Here is a 22,890-nt window from a genome sequence, read left to right on the forward strand (position 1 = left end):
AATGTAAACACATTGCATTTTCATTGTAGAGGCAAGAAAAAAATAATTACAGAGGGAATTAAAATAAAAGCCACCCAGAAACAACCACTGAAAAGATGGAGTGTGTTTCCTTCCATTCTTTATATCTACTTAGATTTAATCTTTCACATATTTTATTGAACAAAACAATATACATATTTTTATGTATATTGTGAGCATTTCTTTATCATTATTTTATTCTGTAATAGGATTTTTAAATGCTGCAAATAGTCTATCATATAGTTATTTAAAATTTATGTAATGAATTCTCTATTATTGAACATTTAGATTGTTTCTAATTTTCACCCTTATGAATAAGTAGTTCAGTGTATTATATATGTCACCACATACAACTGTATTACCTTAGAATATCTAGAAGTAGAATTGTCAAGTTGAAGGCTATGTGAGATCCTTCATTCTTTTTATACAGATTGTCAAATATGCCTATAGAAAGTTCTTGCCATTTTGTTCACCAACAATGAATAAGAGGGTATATTTTATCCTCACAAAAAATTAGGTAATTAAAAAAACAAAAGTGTTATCAATTTGAAACGTGAAGATGTTATCTCATTTTTAAATTTGCTTTTATTATTAGTTAGTTTAATCTTTTTGTAATGTAATTATGGCCCATGCATTTTTTTATTTGTGAATCTACTTGTCAATTAATCAACACTAACTTTTCTGTTAGTATTTATTTTCTTATTTATTAGGAAAGCTCCATATTATTATAAGATATATATAATATGCTATAAAAATCTCTTGTCTATGTTATATGCTATAAAAAGATTTCCTCTATAGTTTGTCATTTGCCATTTAATTTTCTTCAGGGTGTATTTTAATGTCAGAAAACCTAAATTTCCCATGATGTCAAATCTATCAATGTTTTCTTTTATAGTTTTCTCCTTTACTTTTATATTGATGAAATAAGCATTCCTCTCTGTTTTCTTTTACTTCTTTTTAGTTTCAGAGTTTTGCTTTAATAACTTTGGAATTTAGTTTGGTTTATTATTTGATATAGAGAATATAACCATAGTCTTTCAAATTTAGTTATTCAGTTATCCTAACAGACTTTTCAAAATGCCAGATTTACATACTTTAAATTTTTATTAAATTAAGGGTATGTTTCTAAACTTTATATTCATTTCCTGTGTCTGTTTATTTATGTATCAGTATCAAAAAGCTGTAATTATTATAACATTATAATAATGTTTAATACTTTAATAATTTTAAACATGCAGTAAGAATTCCCCATAGACATTGTTTTGAGTTTTTATTGGCTTTTCTTGCTTACTTTTGCTTCCAAATAAATTTTAGAAATATGTTGTCAAGTTAAAAAAAAATTGCATTGGAATTTTCGTTGGAATCAGTTAAACTTATAGATTAACTAGGGGAGACTCACATCTTTATAATAGTAACTCTTTTTCCCATTCAGGAACATGATGTGTCTCTCCATTTATTTGTCATTTGTAACCTTTGAGAAGGTGCTGTAATTTTCATTTAGGCAGTATGCATGCTTTGTTAACTTTATTCCTAGATATTTAATGGCAATTTTTGCTGCTACTGTATGGGTCTCCCCGTGTTATATTTTCTAACTGGTCTTTGCCGGTATATTACAAGACTGGTATTTTTGGTATATTCATTTTGCAAAGTCACTGAACCCTCCATCACAATGCTAACACTGCCAGCTGATTCTCCTGGGTCCTTTAGGCAAGAAGCAATATCATCTGCAGATAAATCTGTCTTATTATTTTATCTCTTCCTTTTCAGTGGTTTTTCTTGTATTTTCTTCCACGCTTATTGGTCTGTTAAGGTCTATTACTTTATTATCATTACTGACGATTTATATTTAGTAAAAATCCCATATTGTAATTATTTTAAATTTAGCAACGCAGCTTATATAACATACTATGGTGATATTTAACCTCCTTTCTATTAGTGGTTAGATCCCCTGCCTTTACACTGTTGAATGCTATATTCGTAGTTTCCCCTTTTACTCAGCTGGACAGGAGGTTTTGTGTTGTTTGTTTTGTTTTATTTTATTTTTTCTTGCTTATACTTATCACTTCTTCTGTGGGGCTTGTTACTTTATAATTAACCTCTGCCTTTATTTCATAATGTCTCTTTCCCTTTTTTCTTCAGATTATTTTGTTCTTCCTGTTCTAACGTCTTAAATTGAGAGCTTTGTTTGTTATTATCTCTATGTAATAAAGAGCATGTTTACAGCAATAGGTTCACCTCTATGCATAGATTTGGCTTCAAGTCATAAATTTTGATACGAACTATTTTTATTATTACTTTCTAAATAGTCCGTGATCGAGTTTTACTCTTTTTTCCCCAAGAGTTGTTTAAGAATGTCTCTTCTTTTCCCCTCAGAACCTGGATTTTGTTCTTGTTACAGTGCGTTTATTTCTATTCTTATTGCCATGTGGTTAGAGAATGTAGTCTGAGCCATTCTATTTTGGGGATTAAATGAAGTCCTCTCAGTAGCCAAAGATTTTTTTTTTAATTCCCTAAGTATCTGAAAAGAATATGGGTTCTCTATAGGGTCAAGAAGCCACGTAGAGAGAAGGGGCTGTGCAGGACCTGCAGTCTCGCTGCCTGGCATCTAACCTAAGCTTTTCCACTTGTTTGCTAAGTGTTTGCAATCACAGCATGCCCACTCAGAGCTTCAGTTTCCTCATCTGTAAAATTCAGATAGTAAAAGTTCTACCCCCTAGAGTTATCGTTAAGATTACATGAACTTTGTAATAGCCATTAGATCAGTCTTACTCAATTTTGTTATTCAAATCTGTTACGTCAGTGGTTCTCAATGAAATGATTCTTCTGCACCACAACCCCACACATACACCCAACTGGGAGCTTAAGTCCGGATCTCTTGGGGTAGGATGTTTTTTCAAAATATCTTAGATAGATAGAGAGATAGATAGAGGTACAGGTATACATATAGATGTAGAGGTAGAGAGAAATAAACAGGTATACATTTAGGACCTATAGATGTAAATATGGATATAGATATAGGTATAGGTATAGATGGATAGGACCAATAGAAATAGAAAGAAATAGGACTTCCAGACAAGATGGCAGAGTAGGTAAATGCTGTGCACACCTCCTCCCATGACCACATAAAAATTACAACTAAACTACAAAACAAACTAGACTACTGCCTAAAGTCTAGCTTAACAGAAGGTTTATAACTGACATACAGAAGTCACGTCAAGACTGGTAGGAGGTGCAGAGATACGGAACAGACTGGTCCCATACTCACGTGTGGCAGTTGAAAATCAGGAGGGATATCTCAGCTGCAGAGGTTCCCTCTGAGGAGCAAGGGGTCCCAGAACCACACCAGTTTCATCAGCACAGGGTTTCAGTGCCAAGAAGTTTTCATAGCATCTGGTGGTGAAAACCAGCAGAGATTGTGGCTGAGTGAGACAGAAGTTTGCTGGAGTCCCAGGAGTTCTTCTTAAAAGGCCCACACACGGACTTACTCACAGAAGGACTCACTCACTCTGAGCTCCAGTGCTGGGGCAGTATGTCCACCAAGAACATACAGGGCGGAACTGAATTGTCTGGCTTCAGAGTGAGGGCTGGATGGGCAGTTTTCTCCCAGACAAAAGTGCTGGCAGAAGCCATTGTTCCTTTGTTTAGCCCTACCCCCCATCCAACCTGCACACGCAGGCAGGTGCCATACCTGAGTCACCATCAACCTAGCTAACACCATTCACCCTACCCTGGTGATTCCATGAGACCTCATCCCATCCAAGCTGGGGGCCTACCCAAGCTGCTTCTGGTGGCTTTTCCATACAAATGGCCTGTCTTGGCTCATGCTGCAGACTTTCCTCAAATCTATCAAAGGATTACAAACCCCAAACAAGCAGCATCTGGCATTGGTGTGCCCCATACCCTTGCTAAGCAGCCCCAAGCCCAGCACTAGCAGCAGCCAATCTCAGTTCACAACTTAGTCTCTGCCAGGCACCTCCAATCCCACCACAAGTGGCAACCATTTGCAGATCACTTTGTAGCTCATACCAAGTGGCCACAGGCAAGGCATAGGAAGTAGCTGACCTTAGCCTACATCAGAGCCCCTCCCAAGGGGCCCCATAACCAACACACCCAGTGGCCAGCTTCAGATCACTGGTTACAAAGATGCTCAATGATCTCAGTGAGAACTTCAACAAAGGGATAAGAAACATAAAAATGGAGATAGAAAACATAAAAAAGAACCAATCAGAAGTAAAGAATACAATAACTGAAATGAAGAATACATTAGATGGAATCAACAATAGATTAGATGAACCAGAGGGTCAAATCAGCAATTTATTTTTTTCTTTGAATCAGCAATTTAGAAGGTAAGGTAGCAGAAAATACCCAATCACAACAGCAAAAAGAAAATAATCCTAAAAAATAAATAGAGTTTAAGGGACCTCTGGGACAACATCAAGTGTACCAACATTCATTAGGAGTACCAGAAGGAGAAGAGAGACAGCAAGGAATTGAAAACCTATTTGAAGAAATAATGATAGAAAACTTCCTTAACATGGCAAAGGAAATAGACTTATAAGCCCAGGAAGTACAGAGTCCAAACAAGATGAACTCAAAGAGGCCCACATCAAGACACATCATAATTAAAATGCGAAAGTTTAAAAACAAACAGAGAATCTTAAAAGCAAGAGAAAAGCAGTTGGTGACCTACAAGGCAGTTCCCATAAGACTGTCAGCTGATTTCTCAACAGAAACTTTGCAGGTCAGAAGGGATTGACAGGAAATATTCAAAGTGATGAAAATTAAGGACCTACAACCAAGATTACTCTACCCGCAAAGTTATTTAAAATCACCAGCAAAATTATTTAAAATCAAAGGACAGATAAAGAGCTTCCCTGACAAGAAAAACCTAAAGGAGTTCATCTCCCCCAAACCAGTATTATAAGAAATGTTAGAGGGACTTCTTTAAGAAGATGAAGAAAAGATTAAAAATGTGAATAATAAAATGGCAATAACTACACCTCTATCAACAATTATTTTAAATATAAATAGATTAAATCCTCCAACCAAAAGACATAGGGTGGTTGAATAGATAAGAAAACAAGGCCCTTACATATGCTGCCTATGAGACTCACTTCAGATTGAAAGACACACACAGACTGAAAGTAAAGAGATGGAAAAATATTTCATGAAAATGAAAAAAAGAAAAGAAAAGAAAAGCTGGAGTAGCAATACTTATACCAGATAAAAAAGACTTTAAAGCAAAGGCTATAAAGAGGCAAAGAAAGACGAAGTAATTGCACTTCTGGGTATTTATCCGAAGAAATCCAAAACACTAATTCGAAAAGATATATGCATCCATATGTTCATTGCAGCATTGTTTACAATGGCCACAATATGGAAGCAATCTAAGTGCCCATCAATAGATGAATGGGTAAAGAAGAAGTGGTACATACTTGTATATACAATGGAATATTATTCGGTCATAAAAAATAATGAAATCTTGCCATCTGTAACAACATGGATGGACCTAGAGGGTATTATTCTAATTGAAATAAGTCAGACAGAGAAAGGCAATTACCATGTGATTTCACTTATATGTGGAATCTAAAAAGCAAATGTACAAACAAAACAGAAACAAACTTACAGCTACAGAGAGCATTTTGATGGCTGCCAGATGGGAGGTATGGGGGTGAAAAGGGGGAAAGGATTAAGCAGTACAAATTGGTAGTTAACAAAATAGTCATCGGGATGTATTATATACCATAGGGAATATAGTAATAGCTATACATGGTGTCAGGTGGTTACTAACTAGATTTATCAGGGTGATCACTTCATAAGTTACATGAATATCTAGTCACTATGTTGTACACCTGAAACTAATATAATATTGTATGTTAACTGTAATTGAAAAATAAAAAATTATTTTAAAATAAAATATAAAAAAAGGAATAGGGATAGAGATAGATAGATGATAGATAGATAGATGATAGATAGATAGATAGATGATAGATAGATAGATAGATAGATGATAGATAGATAGAGGCTCTATAGATATCAACATCAATATACTCAGATCATATCTTATTCCTCAGTTGGAGAAACCCTGATGATAAGTCACCAGTACTGATGGGAGTGAAGTGTATCTCTGTCCCTAAGTTGTGATGGGAAAGAATAAAAGAGCTTGAGGACCACTAATCAACAATCTTCATTTTGTTTTTCTATATTATATATCAGTGGTTGAGGATGTAATGTGAAAGTATCTCCCACTACAATTGTGATATTTTATCTTCTTGTGTTTCTAACAATTTTTGTATCTGTGTTTGCCTAACATATGTTTTCCTTTTAAGAGGAAGTTTACTTATTTATTTTACAAGTAAAACATCTGGTCTGCTATCTGTCATCTTGTTTTGTTCTTTCTGGGTTTTGTTTGTTTTGTTTTGATTTTTGCCTCCTCAGTCTTCCAGTCATACCTGACCCATCTCTGATTTCCAATTTTTTTTTAATCTATTTGGCCTTTTATGTCAACATCGTTAGTAAGTCTTTTTAAATTAGGAGGACCCTTTTCCCAAGAAAAAGTTCTTATGTTTGCTTTTAGATTTGTTACCTATTCACAATAATTATTTGGGTTTAACTGTATTTTCCAGGTTGTGTTTATCCCTGATAGTATTTTATTTCCCTGCTTTCATTCAGTTCTTTAAGTAGGGCTCATAACTGCAGTATTTTTTTTCACCTTGCATGTATGAGAATGCATTTCCTTTGGCATGTCATATAAATGACAACTTGATTGTAAATCAAATTATGGGTCACAAACTTTTTCTTTCAAAACCACAGCAGTTATTCCACTCTATTCCAACATCTAATATTTCAGATGAGTTGGAGTCCAATATGATTCTTTATTTTGTAGGTAACCTATGCTTTTCTTTCTAAGTGCCCTTTAATTTTTTAAATTGAAAAGCCCACTAGGATGTGTTGTGGTGGAAATCTCTTTTCATTAATTAGATGTGGGACTTTATGAACAATTTCAGTCTGAACCTCAAGTCTTTCTTAAGCTTAGGAAAATTATCTTCTTTCTTAAATCGTTTTTTCTCCAATTTCTCTTGTCTTCTCTCTCTCTAGAATTCTTGATATATGCATATTGGATTTTTTTCCCATCTATCTTCCATGTCGCTTGTCATTTCCCTCACTATTTTAATCTCTTTATCCTTTTTCTGTGGATTCTAGAAGAATTTCCCAAATTTAATCTGCATGTTGCTGTCCAATTTCTGCACAATCCAGCTGTTGTGTACTAGCATTTCTCATCTCTTTGAAGCCTTTATTATAATCTCAGATCTTTCCTTTGGCTTGTCTTCCTCCTCTGATTTCACAGGTGCAATGATAGATTTAATCTTGTGACAGTTATGATAGACAGTCTTCTGAGACCTGGCCTGTTCTTTGTCGTAGTTCACAAAAAATATTTGCTTTGATTACTCAATGGTTTCCTCCCTTAAAACTTTGGAATCTTTTATTATGTCCAGTGAGTGATTTTACTATACACTAAGCCATGGAGAGGGAGGCCTGCGTATGTCCAGGGCTGGAAGTCAAAAAGGGTTCTGTGAGAGATTACTGGAGCCCTAATCCACATGTCAGGCCAGATGATGGGAGGATGGAAAAGTAGAGTTTTCTTCTGCTCACATCCATTGAGAGGAGGAGGTAGAAATGGCAGTGATAAGGAAGAGACTCTTTGTCTTCATGAGTTTCTTTTTGCTTTGGCAGCCAGGCGTTAGCTAGGACAATGACTCCTAGGCAGCCTCAGCCATCTGGGTCATGTGTAAATTTAAGTATGCTGTTCAAAAGTCTCTCCACCCCCCATGGCCCATAGCATCACATGGGCTTTCTGGAAGCACTGGTGGGCCCCCGATGTGACTCCCAATGGCTCCTTGGCTGGTTCCAGCTCCAGCCCACACTACAGTAGAGAGGTAGGCTGGCTTCCTGTAACCCCTACTTCCCTTCTGATGGTAGAGTCAGCCGCCGTTCTCATGGATGCCTAAGGCTTCAGAGAAGCATCATGCAGAGTGGCCATGCCACTGGAGCAGGACTACACTTCACAGTTGTAGGTCCAGATGGTGCTGTCTTTATTCCCATCTGTCGATGCCACATCAAGCAGAAGATATACCTTTATCTTCTCTATAAAGTCTGTCGGGCTCACCTAGCTTTCTGCCCATACAGGTTTTCACCAATTTCTGTGTTATTGGTTGGGTGACAATATGCCCTGCTTTGCCTGGGAGGATCCTACCTTTCACTTGGTTCTCCCAGCATAATTATTGATAGCACGGCTTTTTACTCAAAAGTGTCCTAGTATGAGCAATACATTATATGATTGCTCCAGTTATTGATCATTTCACAGAGAATCTGGAAAAGGCTGGTTACTCTCAAAAGATCACAGCACCCTCCTTCCCAGAAGCTGATGCGATTGATGACCGTTTTCCTAGCAAACCGAGTCAGTTTGGTGATGGCCGTTATCCCCATCCCTGTGGGTCAGTATACCTTTAGAAGCTTTCTCCTCTTGCGGCAGATCATTTAATCATTCTGAACCTCTCTTTCTTGATCTCTTAACTGGGGGTACTGAACTCTTGTCATCCCGACCTCCCCCATTGAGCATGGATCAAGATAAGTCCATAGATGTGAACGCCTTTTGCAAACTTTAAACTGAAAAGTGCAGTAAAAATGTGAGGTCTCATTTCAGGAAGACCTAGGATGTGGAAGGAATTGCTGTGAGGGGTCTGGGCAGCCCCTCCTTCCTGGCCAGCATTTTACCCGCTGGGCCAGGCTGCTGGACTCACTGTCTTCCTCTCCTCCTCTCCCCTTATCTCGGCAGGAGAATCATTACCCTTGGCCACTTCCAATCAAGTTCTCATTAAGTTCAGTGCCAAAGGCCAAGTACCAGCCAGAGGCTTCCACTTTGTCTACCAAGGTATGTAGGACGTGGACATGGGAGGGACGAACACAGTCTCTGTTCTTCAGTGACTCAGTGACTGAAGGAACAGCGACCTTCGCCTCCTGGTCTGAGCCCCATTCTTAGGATGTTTCGGGCAGCTACTAGTTTGTGGGACAGTTCCTTGAAATTCAGTTGAATTTTATACATTCATTTACTCAACAGACAATTCTTGGACCAAACTTCATATTGAATGAGTGGAGAAATCAGACATAGGAAGCTAATCCCCTCCCCCCATTGTCTGGTACAGCTGGGATGACATTGGGAAGACCAGCCCAGGCCTTTCACCTGGACTCTCTCCCAAGGAGCTTGGTTTTGTCTACCAGGCCCGGTAAGGTGTGGGAGAAACACAGGCTTAGAAGTAAGATGAACATGGATTTGAATCTCAGTTCTGCCACTTTCTAACTGGGCACTAGTTAGCCCACCTCTCATAGCCCCGGTTTGCTCAACTAGAAAATGAAAGTCATAATATTACCTCACTGATGGGATTAAAAGATAATTCACAGAGTAGCTGGCACCAAGCAGATCACCAGAGTCCATTCCCTTCCTTAATAGCCCTGAAAGGCAAAGTCTTAAAGGAAGCATCCTGGCTTTTACCTGCAAGCCCTAACCTCTCCTTACCTAGGAGAATGTCCTTTTTTCCAGTGCCCGTTCTAAGTGTGGTTTTGTTCATTCGATTGCCCAGAGCAAGTTGCATTTCCCTGTACTGGGGTAATCCTGTTACAGGGGATGCGGTGTCTGGGGCCTGGGTTAGGGTCCTATTTAACATTTTGGGGAGGGTTAGAGGAGATTCAGGTGAGGGGCGGCAGGGCCCTGAACAGGGTTCAAGGCACATGGGAGAAGAGGCCAAAAATGGTGAAGGCCCTGCAGTGGAAGAGGAAGGGCCATTCTCTCTGTTCGGGGACGTGGGACCCTGATGGGTGAGGGGCACCGCTGGGAAGGCAAAGAACACACTTGGGCCTGAAGTCCAGGCCCAGGGCTCACACTGCCTCCCGTGGTTTCCAGAAGCTGTGCTGCAACATTGTGTGTCCAGCTATATTTCAATAATACAGGCATCATCCTAAAAACCCCCCTACGCCTGCCCTAAAGGAAAGTGCCCAGAGCCTCTCAGGGTCCCATCCACACTGTCTCAGTCCCAGTCCATGTGTGTTCATCCCCGGTCCAGTTTCTAGAGGGTAGAGGCCTGCCCCTCGGTGCCCTTGTCCGCTGCAGCGTGTGCCCTTGTCCCCTGCAGCGGTGCCCCGAACCAGCGCCACGCAGTGCAGCTCTGTGCCGGAACCCCGCTATGGAAAGAGGCTGGGAAGTGACTTCTCTGTGGGGGCCATCGTCCGATTTGAATGCAACTCCGGCTATGCTCTGCAGGGGTCCCCAGAAATAGAGTGCCTCCCTGTTCCTGGGGCCTTGGCCCAGTGGAATATCTCAGCACCAACATGTGTGGGTACGTACCTGGACAACTAGGACTTGGGGAGGGGGTGCCCAGAAAACAGTCCTTTCTCCATGGGGGAAGCAGCTGCCCCAAGACACACAGCAGCCCCTGCCCGCCAGCATAATTGAAAGAGGGTGCCCCATGCCTGCTAAATCACTAGTCCTGTGGGTTGGATGTGAAGGCAGCAAGGGGGAGGGGCTGGGTGGGGACGGAGAGGGGCGGACACATGTGAAGGGAAGAGTGTGGGTCCAGGCCCCTGAGGAGGGCTGAATGAAAAGGAGTCACGGGAAAAGGTGGGACTGGGGCCCCACTGCAGAAGCCAGCAGGGGGAGGAGTCCAGCAGGCTGGGGAGACCTGACAAGAGTCCGTTGGGGGAGGTTCCCATGGGGGACCCATGAAGACAAGCAGGAAGCGCCTCTGACCAGAGTTGCCCCCTCCCAGTGCCTTGTGGCGGCAACCTCACGGAGCGCAGGGGCACCATCCTGTCCCCTGGCTTCCCGGAGCCCTACCTCAACAGCCTCAACTGCGTGTGGAAGATCATGGTCCCTGAAGGCGCCGGCATCCAGGTAGGGGAGAGGTGACACCACAGTCGGGCAGGTGGTCGGGAGGAGACATAGCCCTGTCCCTACCCTTCAGGCCAAGTGTAAAGGTGAGCCCCACAAACATAAAAACACAACAACCTGTGGCCCTGGAGCTTCAGGGGGCAGGAGGGGAGGGCCAGGTAGCTCAGGAAGAAGGAAGGGTGGGCACTGGCTGGGGCCACCCGGGAAGGCCAGAGGAAGGCAGTGGGCCTAGAGCTGAATACAAAACTGGGGAGGATTCATAGGACATTTTTCAAATAGCTTGAAGGAGTTTTTTTCTTAAGATTGTGGGGGATAAGGGCCGGCCGAGTGGCTCAGTTGGTTAAGAGCTCGCTCAAGAGTGCAAGCTCTGAGCAACAGGGTCGCCGGTTCAATTCACAGCCCAAGCTGAGCTGCCGCTGAGCTGCCAACAGGTGGCAGGATGGCTCAGCTTAAAAAAAATATATATTGTGAGGGATAAAAAAGGGGACATTGCAGGTAAGCAGAAGGAGCAAATCGACAAGCACAAAGCATGGAGAAATACCAGACACATACCCCAGGGAGTGACACCTGCAGCCTGAATCATAGGAGCAGAACAGGTGCCAGTGGTCAGAGCCAAGTGCAGGAGGCCCCAGAACTGGTGTGGTGGCATGGAAGAGGCCAACAGACAGGCAGCAAGCAGGAGCTCGAGGTGGACAGGTCCAGCCAGGAGTGGCTTACTGGGTCCTTGAGGCAGGATGCCTGATGCAACCCAGACAGGAAAGTGGGGAAACCCAAGGAATGTTCGAGAGACACAGAGAAGACCAGTCAGACTGAAGTATTCCCACTTCCTGGAATTTCCTTTCCCCATTCGTGTCCTTATAATCATTCATTTCACATCTGTCTCCCCCATTGGACAAAGAGCTCCTCGGGGGTAGAGACTGCATCTTACTTTTATTGGAAGGACTGAACACAGTGTCAGGCCCAGAGTAGTTGCCCAACAATTGAATTAATTACCTGAAAGAGGGAGGGAGTTGCTCAGGCCGTCTAACCAACAATTCAACCCTTCTGCCTTTCCAGATTCAAGTCATCAGTTTTGTCACAGAGCAGAACTGGGACTCCCTGGAAGTGTTTGATGGTGCAGACAACACGGTGACCATGCTGGGGAGTTTCTCAGGTGAGGCAGGGCTTCCAGGGACCTTGACTCGGAGGGCAGTAGTGGACTTTATTATTATTATTAATGAGATGTAATTCACATAACCATACAATTCACCATGTCAAGGACATGCAGTTTGGGGGGGGGTTCAGTACATTCACAAAGTTCTACCACCATCACTGCTATCTAATCCCAGAACATGTTCATCACCCCAAAAAGAAACCAGGTACCTATTTGCACCTACTCCTCATCGCCCCACCCCACCCCCATCTCCTGGAAACCACTAACCTGCTTTTCATCTCTATGGATTTGCTTGTTCCAGACATTTCATATAAATGGAATCCTGCAATCTGTGGCCTATTGTATCTGGCTTCTTTCACTCAGCAGAATATTTTCAAGGGTCGCTATGTTGCAGCATGTATCAGTACTACCTCACATGGATAGACCCCATTTCATTTGTTCATTCATCAGTTGGTGGACATGGGATGTTTCTGCTTATGGCTAATTATGAATAATGCTGCTATGAACATTCACATACAAGTTTCTATGGTGACGTGTGTTTTCAGTTTTTTGGGGTATATACCTAGGAGTGGAATTCCTGGTTCATATTGTCACTCTATATTTAACTTTTTGAGGAACTGACAAACTGTTTTCCAAAGTGGCCGCACCATTTTCCATTCTAGTGGTGGACTTCGGACTGAGTCTGCTCTATGGTTTTGCCCAATAACCAGGTCAATTACCATATTTTGCCATGTGTAATGCACACCCACGTTTTTGGCCCAAATGTTCAGGGAATTGTTTCAATTTTTTTAATTCAAATTTTTATTTGTTTACATATAGATACTTGTTTTTTCGTATTATAAAGGAGTTTTAGCACTTATTTTTTTAACATATTATGGTATAAGAAAATTTTACGTAACCAATAATTACAAAACACAAGAACAGATACAAGGTACAAGAAATTTTATGTACCAGTAAAAAAAATTTAAGATATTTATGCATTATAGAAGGCCAAGAACTCTTTGTTGTTGCAAGTTCTTTGTAAGTTCAACAAAACCAATTATTGTATTCCAGGATATTATTTTGCTTACGATATCGTTATTGATTTCTAGAGCTACACTTTTAACTCAAGCATACATAAAAGAATTAAAAACGTTCATATAGATAAGCAATTAGTACTACCCATGTATAATGTGCATCCTTATTTTTCCCTCACAAATTTGGGCCAAAAAGTGCACGTTACACATGACAAAATGCGGTATTTGGGTCTTCTAGGCCCCAGAACCCATGTTGCCAAGATATAAAAAGGAGCCTTATGCCCCATATAAACTGTCTACACTGCCTGGATTGCCCAGATAATGAGGCATGTCAGAGTCATTTTGAGGATGGCTGGAAGGGGGAATGAAACTTGTAGGCCAGCTGAGGAATTTACCCTACTGCTGACATAAGACTCTGCCACGGCTCATTTTGTAGGAAGTTGTTTGCGGTCTCCCCCCTCCGTTGGACATGGGGGACTCAGACTCTGAGAAGTGCTAATTCGTCATTTAGTGAGTGAGATAACTGGGGACAGTTGGGGGCCTTGGAAGCAGAATGTCAGCAGGTAGCAAAAGCAAGAGGAAAGGGAGCTGGGGCCCTGGGGAGGCTAAGCCTGAATGGCCTCTGTCTCGCTCTAGGAACAACCGTGCCTGCCCTTCTGAACAGCACCTCCAACCAGCTCTACCTTCATTTCTACTCAGATATCAGCGTGTCGGCAGCCGGCTTCCACTTGGAGTACAAAAGTGAGAGTCCAGAGTCTCAGCTGTGTACAGGGTTCAGGGTGGGAACTGACAGGTACTGAGTACCCACAATGAGTAGGGGTCACACTGGGGCTGTATGTTCTCCACCCCCACTTAAGCCTTATCACAGACCTAGACGAGGATGCTGAAGCTCACTCAGCAAAGGTCCGAAACCTCCACAAGGCAGCACAGCCTGTAAATGGTAGAGATGGGATTCTCACCCCAATGTCCGTCACTCAGAAACCTGTGTGTTCACCAGGAATGAGAAGGGGGCCTGGTCTGCGCCTAGGCCTAGTATATAATTGGGGATATAAGAAAATAGAGGTGTTCTCCAGTCCTAAAAACTGGCCTCCCCAACCCCTGGCTCTGTGATGCAGTTGTCTTTGGAAATGTGGGAAGGCCGGCTTGGAATGGCCATCTTTGACAGCATGGGCCTGTGCAGGGGGGATGGAAGCCTCACTTGGTGCCGGAGACCTGGTAGGGTCAGTGGTGGATGTTATGCAGATGCCCAGCTGGTCTCCAAAACGAATGAGCTTTATCCAGGTGATGGGGAGAGGATTCGCTGGATCCCAGGGTGCTCTTGACCTGAAACAACTGAAGAGTGTACCTAGCAGGAAAGACCCAGGACAGCTTGAAGCAAAGACCCAGAGGGGGAGAGAATAGGACAGAGACCTCTGAGACCTTCCTCCGCAGACCTCTCAGGTGTCACTCAGCTGGTGGAGTAGAGTATCCCGGGTCTCTTGAGCAATTCACTTTTTTTTATTCTTTTACTCTTTTTTCTCTGTTCTTTCTAGTTTTGTGCCCTTATCCAATATTTTAATTTGAGTCCTTAAATGTTTCTTAGAATCTTCTCTTTATTTTTTTCTTCCAAAGATATACTTCCTTCCTAAATCTCTTTGTCATTCTACTGCCTCATTCCCAGGAAACATTTATCTCTTTTGTTTGTTTTTTTAAGAGAACTGGTAGTTTTCTCAGTACCTGAAGTTTATCAGCACTGTCCTCTTATGGTGGAAGGGCTGGGGAAAACACGGGTCCCCGTTAGTATTTGGAGTCTGAAATTCCTAGGACCCAAGACCCTGTAGTTACATTTTTGTTTTGTAGGTAAATCTACAAAGAAGTGCAGAAGGGGAGAATTAATTGCTACTGCAGAGGCAAATGGTTGCGAAGGATACTGAAAAGTCATGTGTACTGCTGTGTCTCAGATTTAATGTTTATTTAATTGAAATGGAAATGGAACAATATGCTTTCAAAAGTAATATATTGCATATGATAAACAAATAATCCTCCCTTAGTTGCAAGCATGGCTTAAGTAAAATCAAGCTGTGCAATGGAAGAGAAATTAAAATGGACTTTGCTCTGCATCCCTCCTTCTTTCTCTCTCTGGCCTCACTTTTCTCCCCATTGCATTTTCAATCCCACCACACTCCTTTGCTCTGGCTTTCTCTCTGCCTCTCCTCTCCTTCTGTCTATCACTGCCTTTCCAGTAAATAGGTCTTGGGTTACTATGTTGTGATCATCCAACTAAATACTGAGTTGCACTCTTGGAGAAAGACAAGATGACAGTCAAGAGGTACTTCAAATTTAGTTTAATAATTGTTTTAATCTTGTCCTTAAGGTCTTTTGTCTCAGCTGCTCAGGTTTGTGGACGTAGGCCCACATAGCCTTCATTCCCAAGTATCACATTCACTTCTTAAATGCACATAGAGGATGGGAGTTGCCTGGGAAGGGCATGAGGGAACTTTCTAGAGTGACAGTAATGTTGTGTAGTTTCAGTAGGGGTTTGGTTTATACAGGTGCATGCATTTGTCAAAACTCAACAAATGTACACTTAGGATTTGTACATTTTGTTATATGTGAATTACCCTTAGAAGAAAAGAAAAGCATATGTGGTTGTCTCATGCCCGTGTAGAATCTCAGCTCTGAATATGGCGTGAGGATCATCAGCTGCTGCACGAGCAGACGGGGCTGGGGCATCCTAGGCTGGCCAGTTCTTCCCACTCCTTCTCCACAAGTGCCTGGCTCCCCGCAGGCACTGCATACACTGGGTTCCCCAAGGGACCTGGGACCTACCAGCGGGGCTATCGACCAGAAGCTCTCTACCAGGAATCTAATAGGAGTGCTGAGGCTGCCGTCTCCCAAACTCTCTGGGCCATGCGGGTACCCAGGGTCAGACTCAACCACAAATTCTCTAGCCTGTACACCCTCCTCTGCTACCCTTGTGAAAGAAGAGTGCTTTGGAGTAGGTGGAGAACTCAGTGTACAGCCACTTCTTTGCCTCATCATGGTTCTTCCAGCCCTTGTCCCTGGAGAGGCACATTCCAAGTCCCATCCATCAGTAAATTTACAGAGGTCTAGTTCATGCATGTTAAGAGCCCGCACCTGCAGATGGGCTCCTTTGGGGCACAGGGGAGGCGTGAAGCCCGCCAGTCAGGAGACGCTACACCCCTGTTTGCTGTGGGAGTCAGCCAGGAAGAGATTCAAAGAGGATGAGGGTGATTTCTGGAGGGGAGGCGAGGAGAGCAGGGCCAGCATTGGACGTGAGCTCATGTGGCCTCGTGGTTTGGCCTCCATTTGGGCAGAGCTGGAATCAGACTGGGTTTGATTTGAATCCCAGCTCTGGGGCCTACTAAGGGCACGTTTCTGGGCCTCTTGGCTTGCATCGTCACCTGTGAAATGGGATGTTAAGACCTGCTTCAAGGAGACGAGATGATGTGTATGACACACTCACTGCAGCCTTGCTCATGGGACGTGCTCCGCAAGTGCTGCTCTAGTGATGAAGGGATGGTGCAGGGAAGAGGAGGCAGGAGAGGAAGGGTAAGAAGGATGTCCTAGGAAAGCACTGTGGACAATGCTGGGTGTGTAGTAAAAAGTAAGTAAATGCAGGTTGAATTTGAAAAGTCGAGAAAGGAGAGTGAAGGAGGAGGTTTGAGAGGCTGTAGAGGTGACCTTGAAAAGGACCAGGCCAAGACCATGAAGGTCCTAGAATGCCAGGATGATGAGATTCTATGTAAAGGTGATGGGACCTACTTCAAATTACTGATCAAGGAAGTCCCATGATTCAAGGAGAGGGATTAAGAACGTAAATTGTCTGTGAGTGAAGGATGGATGGGAATAGCAGTGGCTTAGGGTAGAGGGTAGGAGGTAGGCTACTGGGGGTCTGGCGGTGAGTGAGGGCCTGAGCTGACCGTGGGAGGCAACGTGTGAGGAGCCCCAGCACTGCTCCCAGAGAGAAGCTGGCCTGGCCTTAAAAACACAACAGGAGAAAGAAGGCAGTGGAGTAGCATCTCATCGGCTGGCAAACTTCTTTGGACAGCCTGCCCCAGAGAGTGAGACTCCCCGAGCCCCCGAGCATCACTGAGACGCCCCTCTGATAACTGCTCTCCTTTCCTCTTGCCTTTCATTCACCTCTGTCCCAATTTCTTACCTCTCAGGAATTGTCTTCTTGGGGCAAGGGAAATGGAGGGAAGTTGGGAGTCGGAGACAGGGGAGATGTGGACAAAGCTCAAGCAGAGGCATCTGGGGGCTTAGAGCCAGGGCTGGGGCAGCTCCCTAGCCCTCCTGCTCCAAAGGCCTTCTGGAGAGCCCAGGGGGCAGGGTCTGTGGGGCTTCTGTGCCGTGTAATTCTAATTTTCTCTGTGCATTGTGAGGTGAGAGGGTTTGGAAGTGCTAGCCTAGAGGCTGAGAGCAAAGAAAGCCCAATGTGGAGGCACCCTTCTCCCTGCTGCCAACATTGCCCTCAGCCTAGGGTCGCGTTGACCTGCTGGGCTGGTCCATTCTCCTTTCCGTCTGTCTCTGTCTTGTCTAGCGGTGGGCCTGAGCAGTTGTCCAGAACCTACCGTGCCCAGTAATGGAGTGAAGACTGGCGAGCGCTACTTGGTGAATGATGTGGTTTCTTTCCAGTGTGAGCCGGGATATGCCCTCCAGGTACCTCCCCTTGACACCCAGGGCCGGAAACAGGTGTCGCCTGAGATGTGCTTGGCCAGAGAACAGGAAGCCGCCCCCCCCCCCAATTCCCCCGGGAACCATTATCCTCTCCTAGAGCTGTTTATGCAAAAGACAAACTTTGCTGACTTCAGTGATTTGGCACAAGCCCGCCTCGAATATGTTCCTGCAAAGTTTCAGTTTGATTAGACTTTAGGAAAATTTAATTTTCCTTTGAAGGCCATGAGGGAATCTAGCAATTAAAGGAGGCTTACAAGGAAGCTTGAGTAATGAGAATTCTATAGTAATGGCGGGTATACGAGTAAGCATCCTTCCCAAAAATCCCTCTCCCTCTGCCTCACTCCCCAGCCTACAGTGGATCTATGTATCTATTCCCTAACACGAGGCCCCTGAACGAGCCCCCTGCTATGGGTTGTACATATAATTGTACCCGTGGGGGCAGCTAGCCCACCCCTGTTCCTGATTCCTCCAGGGCCACGCCCACATCTCCTGCATGCCTGGAACCGTCCGGCGCTGGAACTACCCACCTCCGCTCTGTATTGGTAAGAGAGCCCAGACTTTTCCAGTTCCTTCAAATCCATTTTCTACCAGGGTTTTGAGCTCAGTGACATATTGTTAACGTTCAAACCAAAAGGCAGTTTGGTATTCTGGGTTTGTTCAAAGGCAGTAGTTTTAGGCTGATATTTTTGTAAGCTCTAACTCTCAGTTGAGGCTGGCATGGTTTTTGGAAACCTTCGCCCACCCGATGAAAAATTGCAGGAGGCTTGCCCATTTCCAAAGGTTATGATGACCATTCTCATTCCAAGTAATCGGCCAAATGGAACTTCTAGGAACTCCCAGGCAGTTTGGGCTTTCCCCTATGACTTTTTATGGGACAGACAGATAATATCCACTAATAGAGAAATGCTGAGGGTTACATGTGAAATGAGAACTTGGCTTGGTTTCGTTTCTGACCCCGTGCTAAGCAATGATCAAGAGATCAACGGATGCAAGAAAAGACGGGGTATTCACCCTCAGAAGCATCTAGTCAAGTTGAGGCAGGGGGGAAAGGAACAATAATTATCGAGTGCCCCTATGTGCAAGGCACAGAGCCATGTGTTTCTTCAGAGGAGGTATCATTATCCTCATTTTTGCAAATAGGACAACTAAGGCTTTTAGGATTGAAAAGAAAGAGGTAGAGTCAGGAACGGAAACCTAAGTTTCTCTGATGCCCAGGCAACTGTAAAGTGCCCTCCAGGCTGACCTTGGGCTAGGAATCAAGGTGAGTTGAAGGAATGTCACTTGGGCATATTGGTATTTCCCTTCTGTGATCTCCCCAGGGACGGGGCCTGGTGCTCCACCGAGCATTGAGAAATGTGACTGGTCAGCCCAGGGCACTTTCCTCCATGACTTAATACAAAAGTGCCGCCCGAGAAAACCACTCACATTACCAGCGGCTGCCATTGGTTGAGGGTTTACCATGTATGCCAGCCCCAGTTTCAAGTGAAGTGTAGTCCTTTCTGGTGTAACCTCCTAACAACCCTGTGACATAGGTACTGTTGTTAGTTCCATTTCACAGTTGGGGAGAACTAAGGTGTGGAGGGGTTTAGAAATGGCCCAAAGTCACACAGGAAGCAGAGACCTTGGGATTGTGACCCAAGCGGTCAATGCCAGAGCTCCCGCTCTGAACCCGGGCACTGTTCTGTTCACATCTAAACAGAACCCTTGCCCCAGAAAGCATTTGCTGAGACACTCCGGATCCCTGCCCTCTGCTCCTTTCCCTGGGATTCCATGACTGAGTAACCCCTTTTTGCTCACACAACCTTGTCCTAATAAGATGTGAAAGAAAAGTATTGATGTCGACCAACCAGGCTGTAGTCACGCCACAGCTCTACATCCTCAGGTGACCCTGAAGTCACCCAGATTGGAGTCCTAGATGCCCCAGCCCCTTGAGGCAGGCTCCCCATGGAATGCTAATCACAGTCACTTTGGCTGAGGGCGTTTGTCAGAGTTCTGAGGGCAGGCTCATGGTAAGGTCCATCTGTGGACCACCCATCCCCAAGGAGCATAAATTTATAAAAAGCCTGCAAGGGTGCCTGGTACAGAGGAGGGACTCAATGCATGCCAGCCCCCTTCCTTCATCCTTCACTTCAGACTTGAAAGAGTTGATTGGACGATGAGAAGAGGGAGATTTAGGGGATAATGTAAGAAATGGCCCTACTTCTGTTGGAGCAGACGTATGCTGTGTGACCTCAGTGAAGGAACTGACCTGAGAAGGGTGTGCTCAAGGTCAAGAGTCCATAACTTGGGTTTGTGGACCGCTGGGTGGTCCTAGGATGCTGGAAAGCCCTTCCTGAATGTACTCAGCTTTTCCCATGTGTACAATTTTTTAAAGAGAGGGACTGTAAGTTCCTGTAGATTCTCAAAAAGGTTTATGACTTGGGAAAGGTTCAAAATTGCTGCCCTAAGGAATCGTCCAAACATTGGCATGACGCTGTATTGTCCTCAATGCTGTCCTAACCCTCTGGTCTCATTGTCACAGCACAGTGTGGGGGAGCAGTGGAAGAGATGGAGGGGGTGATCCTGAGCCCCGGCTTCCCGGGCAACTACCCCAGCAACATGGACTGTTCCTGGAAAATAGCACTGCCAGTAGGCTTTGGTAAGTCTTCACGCCCAGGTCTCTGGACTTAAAGGAACTGTCTGCTGCAATCACTCAGCATAATCTTGGCTGAGGCAATTTATCTCTCTGCCTCTGTTTCCTCATCTGTTGACCTCTTATACAATCATGAGGGTCAATCAAGAATGGTAGATGTGAACGCTTTGAGAGCATTAAATGTGTGTGGCAGGGAGGGTGGTGGAGGGAATCTTAGGAATTGCCATGATGATGATGATCATGATGATGATGATGATGGTGGTGATGATTTGAGTAGGGAGCTAAAATCCAGGACTGTGGAATGAGAACTCAGGGATGGTTAAAAAAAAAAAAGGTGGGGGGAATCTGTTTTACAAAGACTAGACCTCAAGTTGTACTTTTAACTATAATATCCAATTTCTCATCTTAATTAAATTGAGCCAGGGTCAACATGAAATTGAGTTTGCATTCTTTGTAGGCACATTCTAGCCAGTCTCAGAGATTGGGAGTTTTTTTTTTTTTTTTGTGGAGATGGAATATGCCAGTATGGAAGACAGTGATCTGGGTACAAAATTTAATTGCTGATGATTCATGTATTGTGCCCTGGGAATATCATTGAATGCCAAATATTGAAGAGAAAAGGACTTGTGTTGACATGGAACTGATGGGCTGTCCACATAGGTCATGTTGCCCGAGTCATTACTCTGCTCCCAGGAACAAAATGTCGCAAGGGGGACTTTCCTGCAGAGGTCTGTAATCACCTCTCGGTCTGTGACCTCAGGAATGAAGATCACTTATTTTGCCCTTTATTAGACTGGGTCTTCTGATGGAGAAAGCAATCTAAACTGGCCTTCTTTAAATCTGTTGTGAGAGGTGGAAAGAAGTCGGTGACCCTCCAAAGGATGGAGTCTTATATTTAGTACCATCTTCTGAAGGAAACCAGGGACAGATGATCAGGGGGCAAAATGATGGTGACGCCGGCAGCCTTGGGAAACCTCAGATGTTGAGACACTGAGGAGAGAGGAGACGGGAGACCCTGTGACTCTGCATCCAGGCATGGGCCGGAAGAACTTCAGATGATAGAGGGGTGATGGGGGAACATGAAAGGAAAACAGAAGTTTAAATGTTACGTCACTGTTTAAGTCCTGATGTCCGAGCACCAGAGTTCTCTATCTCTTAAGTCCTTCATGCTGCTTCAGCCCCTGGGGAATACGCTTCCTGCAGGGTCCAAGTGCAGAAGACCAGGGTCCCTCCCTTTAAGGTGAATGATGGACTCCAATACAGTCCCTAACATGGCTTCAGTGTGTAAAGAGCCACTGCATTTACAAGCTGCTACCACTAGATAACAGTGGTCACATCCAGTTCTTTCCAAGGGCTCAATTCAGAAATCCTGCAATCCTTAAAGAGCCCCTTTGATGGACGTGCAGCCCACAGTGCTGGGATGGTACATGGGCAGTGGAATGGACAGCGTAGGTTCCACAGATGATATGTACAAAAGTGTTCGTTGCAAAATTAGCCACAGTTTGGAAACAATCTACATGTTCATTAGTAGGGGAGTGAATAGTGTTGTTGGATAATTCATAAAATGGAATGAATATGTCATTAAAAGTTGATCAACGATATCTTTACGAGTATATATCAACGTGGGCAGACCTTGAAAACTGCAATGTTGAATAAAAAAATTAATTTACAAAACTGTAGGTAAAGTATATCACTGATGTAAATGTTTAAAACAAATAAACCCAGATATTATTTAAGAATCTTAAAAACATGAACTGGAAGGATATCTTCCAAATTCATGACAGTGACCACTGTGTGGAGGGAAGTGGGGACTGGAAAGGGCAGGAAACAGGAAGTGTCTTCAACATGATATGTCAACTCTTATTTTATCCTTCAAATACTCAGATGCAGAAACATCACACAGATGAGCTCATTCCACGCAAATCAGAAAGTAAATACGAGCAAATTTAAAAATGAAGATTATCTGCAATCCCATCACACAATCACTAGCAGCTTAGTCCTCACCATGAAAAGGTAACCCCATGAAGGCGAGGACCTTGTAGGTCTTGTTCATCCCCATGCAGTGCCTAGCACAGCCCTGATGCTTAGCAAATGTTCCCTAAATATTGGGAGCAAATCAATGAATATGCTTCTAGTTTTTAAATACAAAAATGAGAATTATATACAACCTACTATTTTGCAATCAGGTATTCACAACTAACATTGTGGACATTTTCCTGTGCTCAGTAAATGTATTTCTTCAATGCCATTTTAATAGTAACCTAATTTTAAGACATATGATCATAAACAAGTATGAATATTCCCGTCTCCATTCTCCAAAAAATATATTAATATGTAGGTTAAGGACTTAATTAGCCATTTAACCTGTCAGGTTGTTAGCTCTTAATTCATCCAATAAGATCCCAAAGTATAAACATCACTTCTTAATGGAACAGATGGCTCCGTGTAT

The 22,890-nt window shown here is 43.5% G+C and overlaps 1 protein-coding gene across 1 annotated transcript in view; it reads left to right on the forward strand.

Moving 5' to 3' along the window:
* Positions 1–22,890, forward strand: part of CSMD2 (CUB and Sushi multiple domains 2) — a 634,343-nt gene that overhangs the window by 507,588 nt on the left and 103,865 nt on the right. The window contains exons 32-39 of the mRNA XM_019657596.1: positions 8,855–8,950; positions 10,206–10,409; positions 10,839–10,963; positions 12,017–12,113; positions 13,766–13,870; positions 17,673–17,791; positions 18,282–18,351; positions 20,331–20,447. Of these exons, the coding sequence (XP_019513141.1) occupies positions 8,855–8,950; positions 10,206–10,409; positions 10,839–10,963; positions 12,017–12,113; positions 13,766–13,870; positions 17,673–17,791; positions 18,282–18,351; positions 20,331–20,447 (933 nt within the window). The remainder of the gene's footprint in view (positions 1–8,854; positions 8,951–10,205; positions 10,410–10,838; positions 10,964–12,016; positions 12,114–13,765; positions 13,871–17,672; positions 17,792–18,281; positions 18,352–20,330; positions 20,448–22,890) is intronic.

The sequence above is a fragment of the Hipposideros armiger genome, unplaced genomic scaffold (genome assembly GCF_001890085.2).
Source record: "Hipposideros armiger isolate ML-2016 unplaced genomic scaffold, ASM189008v1 scaffold_10, whole genome shotgun sequence".
Classification (NCBI taxonomy): Eukaryota; Metazoa; Chordata; class Mammalia; order Chiroptera; family Hipposideridae; genus Hipposideros; species Hipposideros armiger.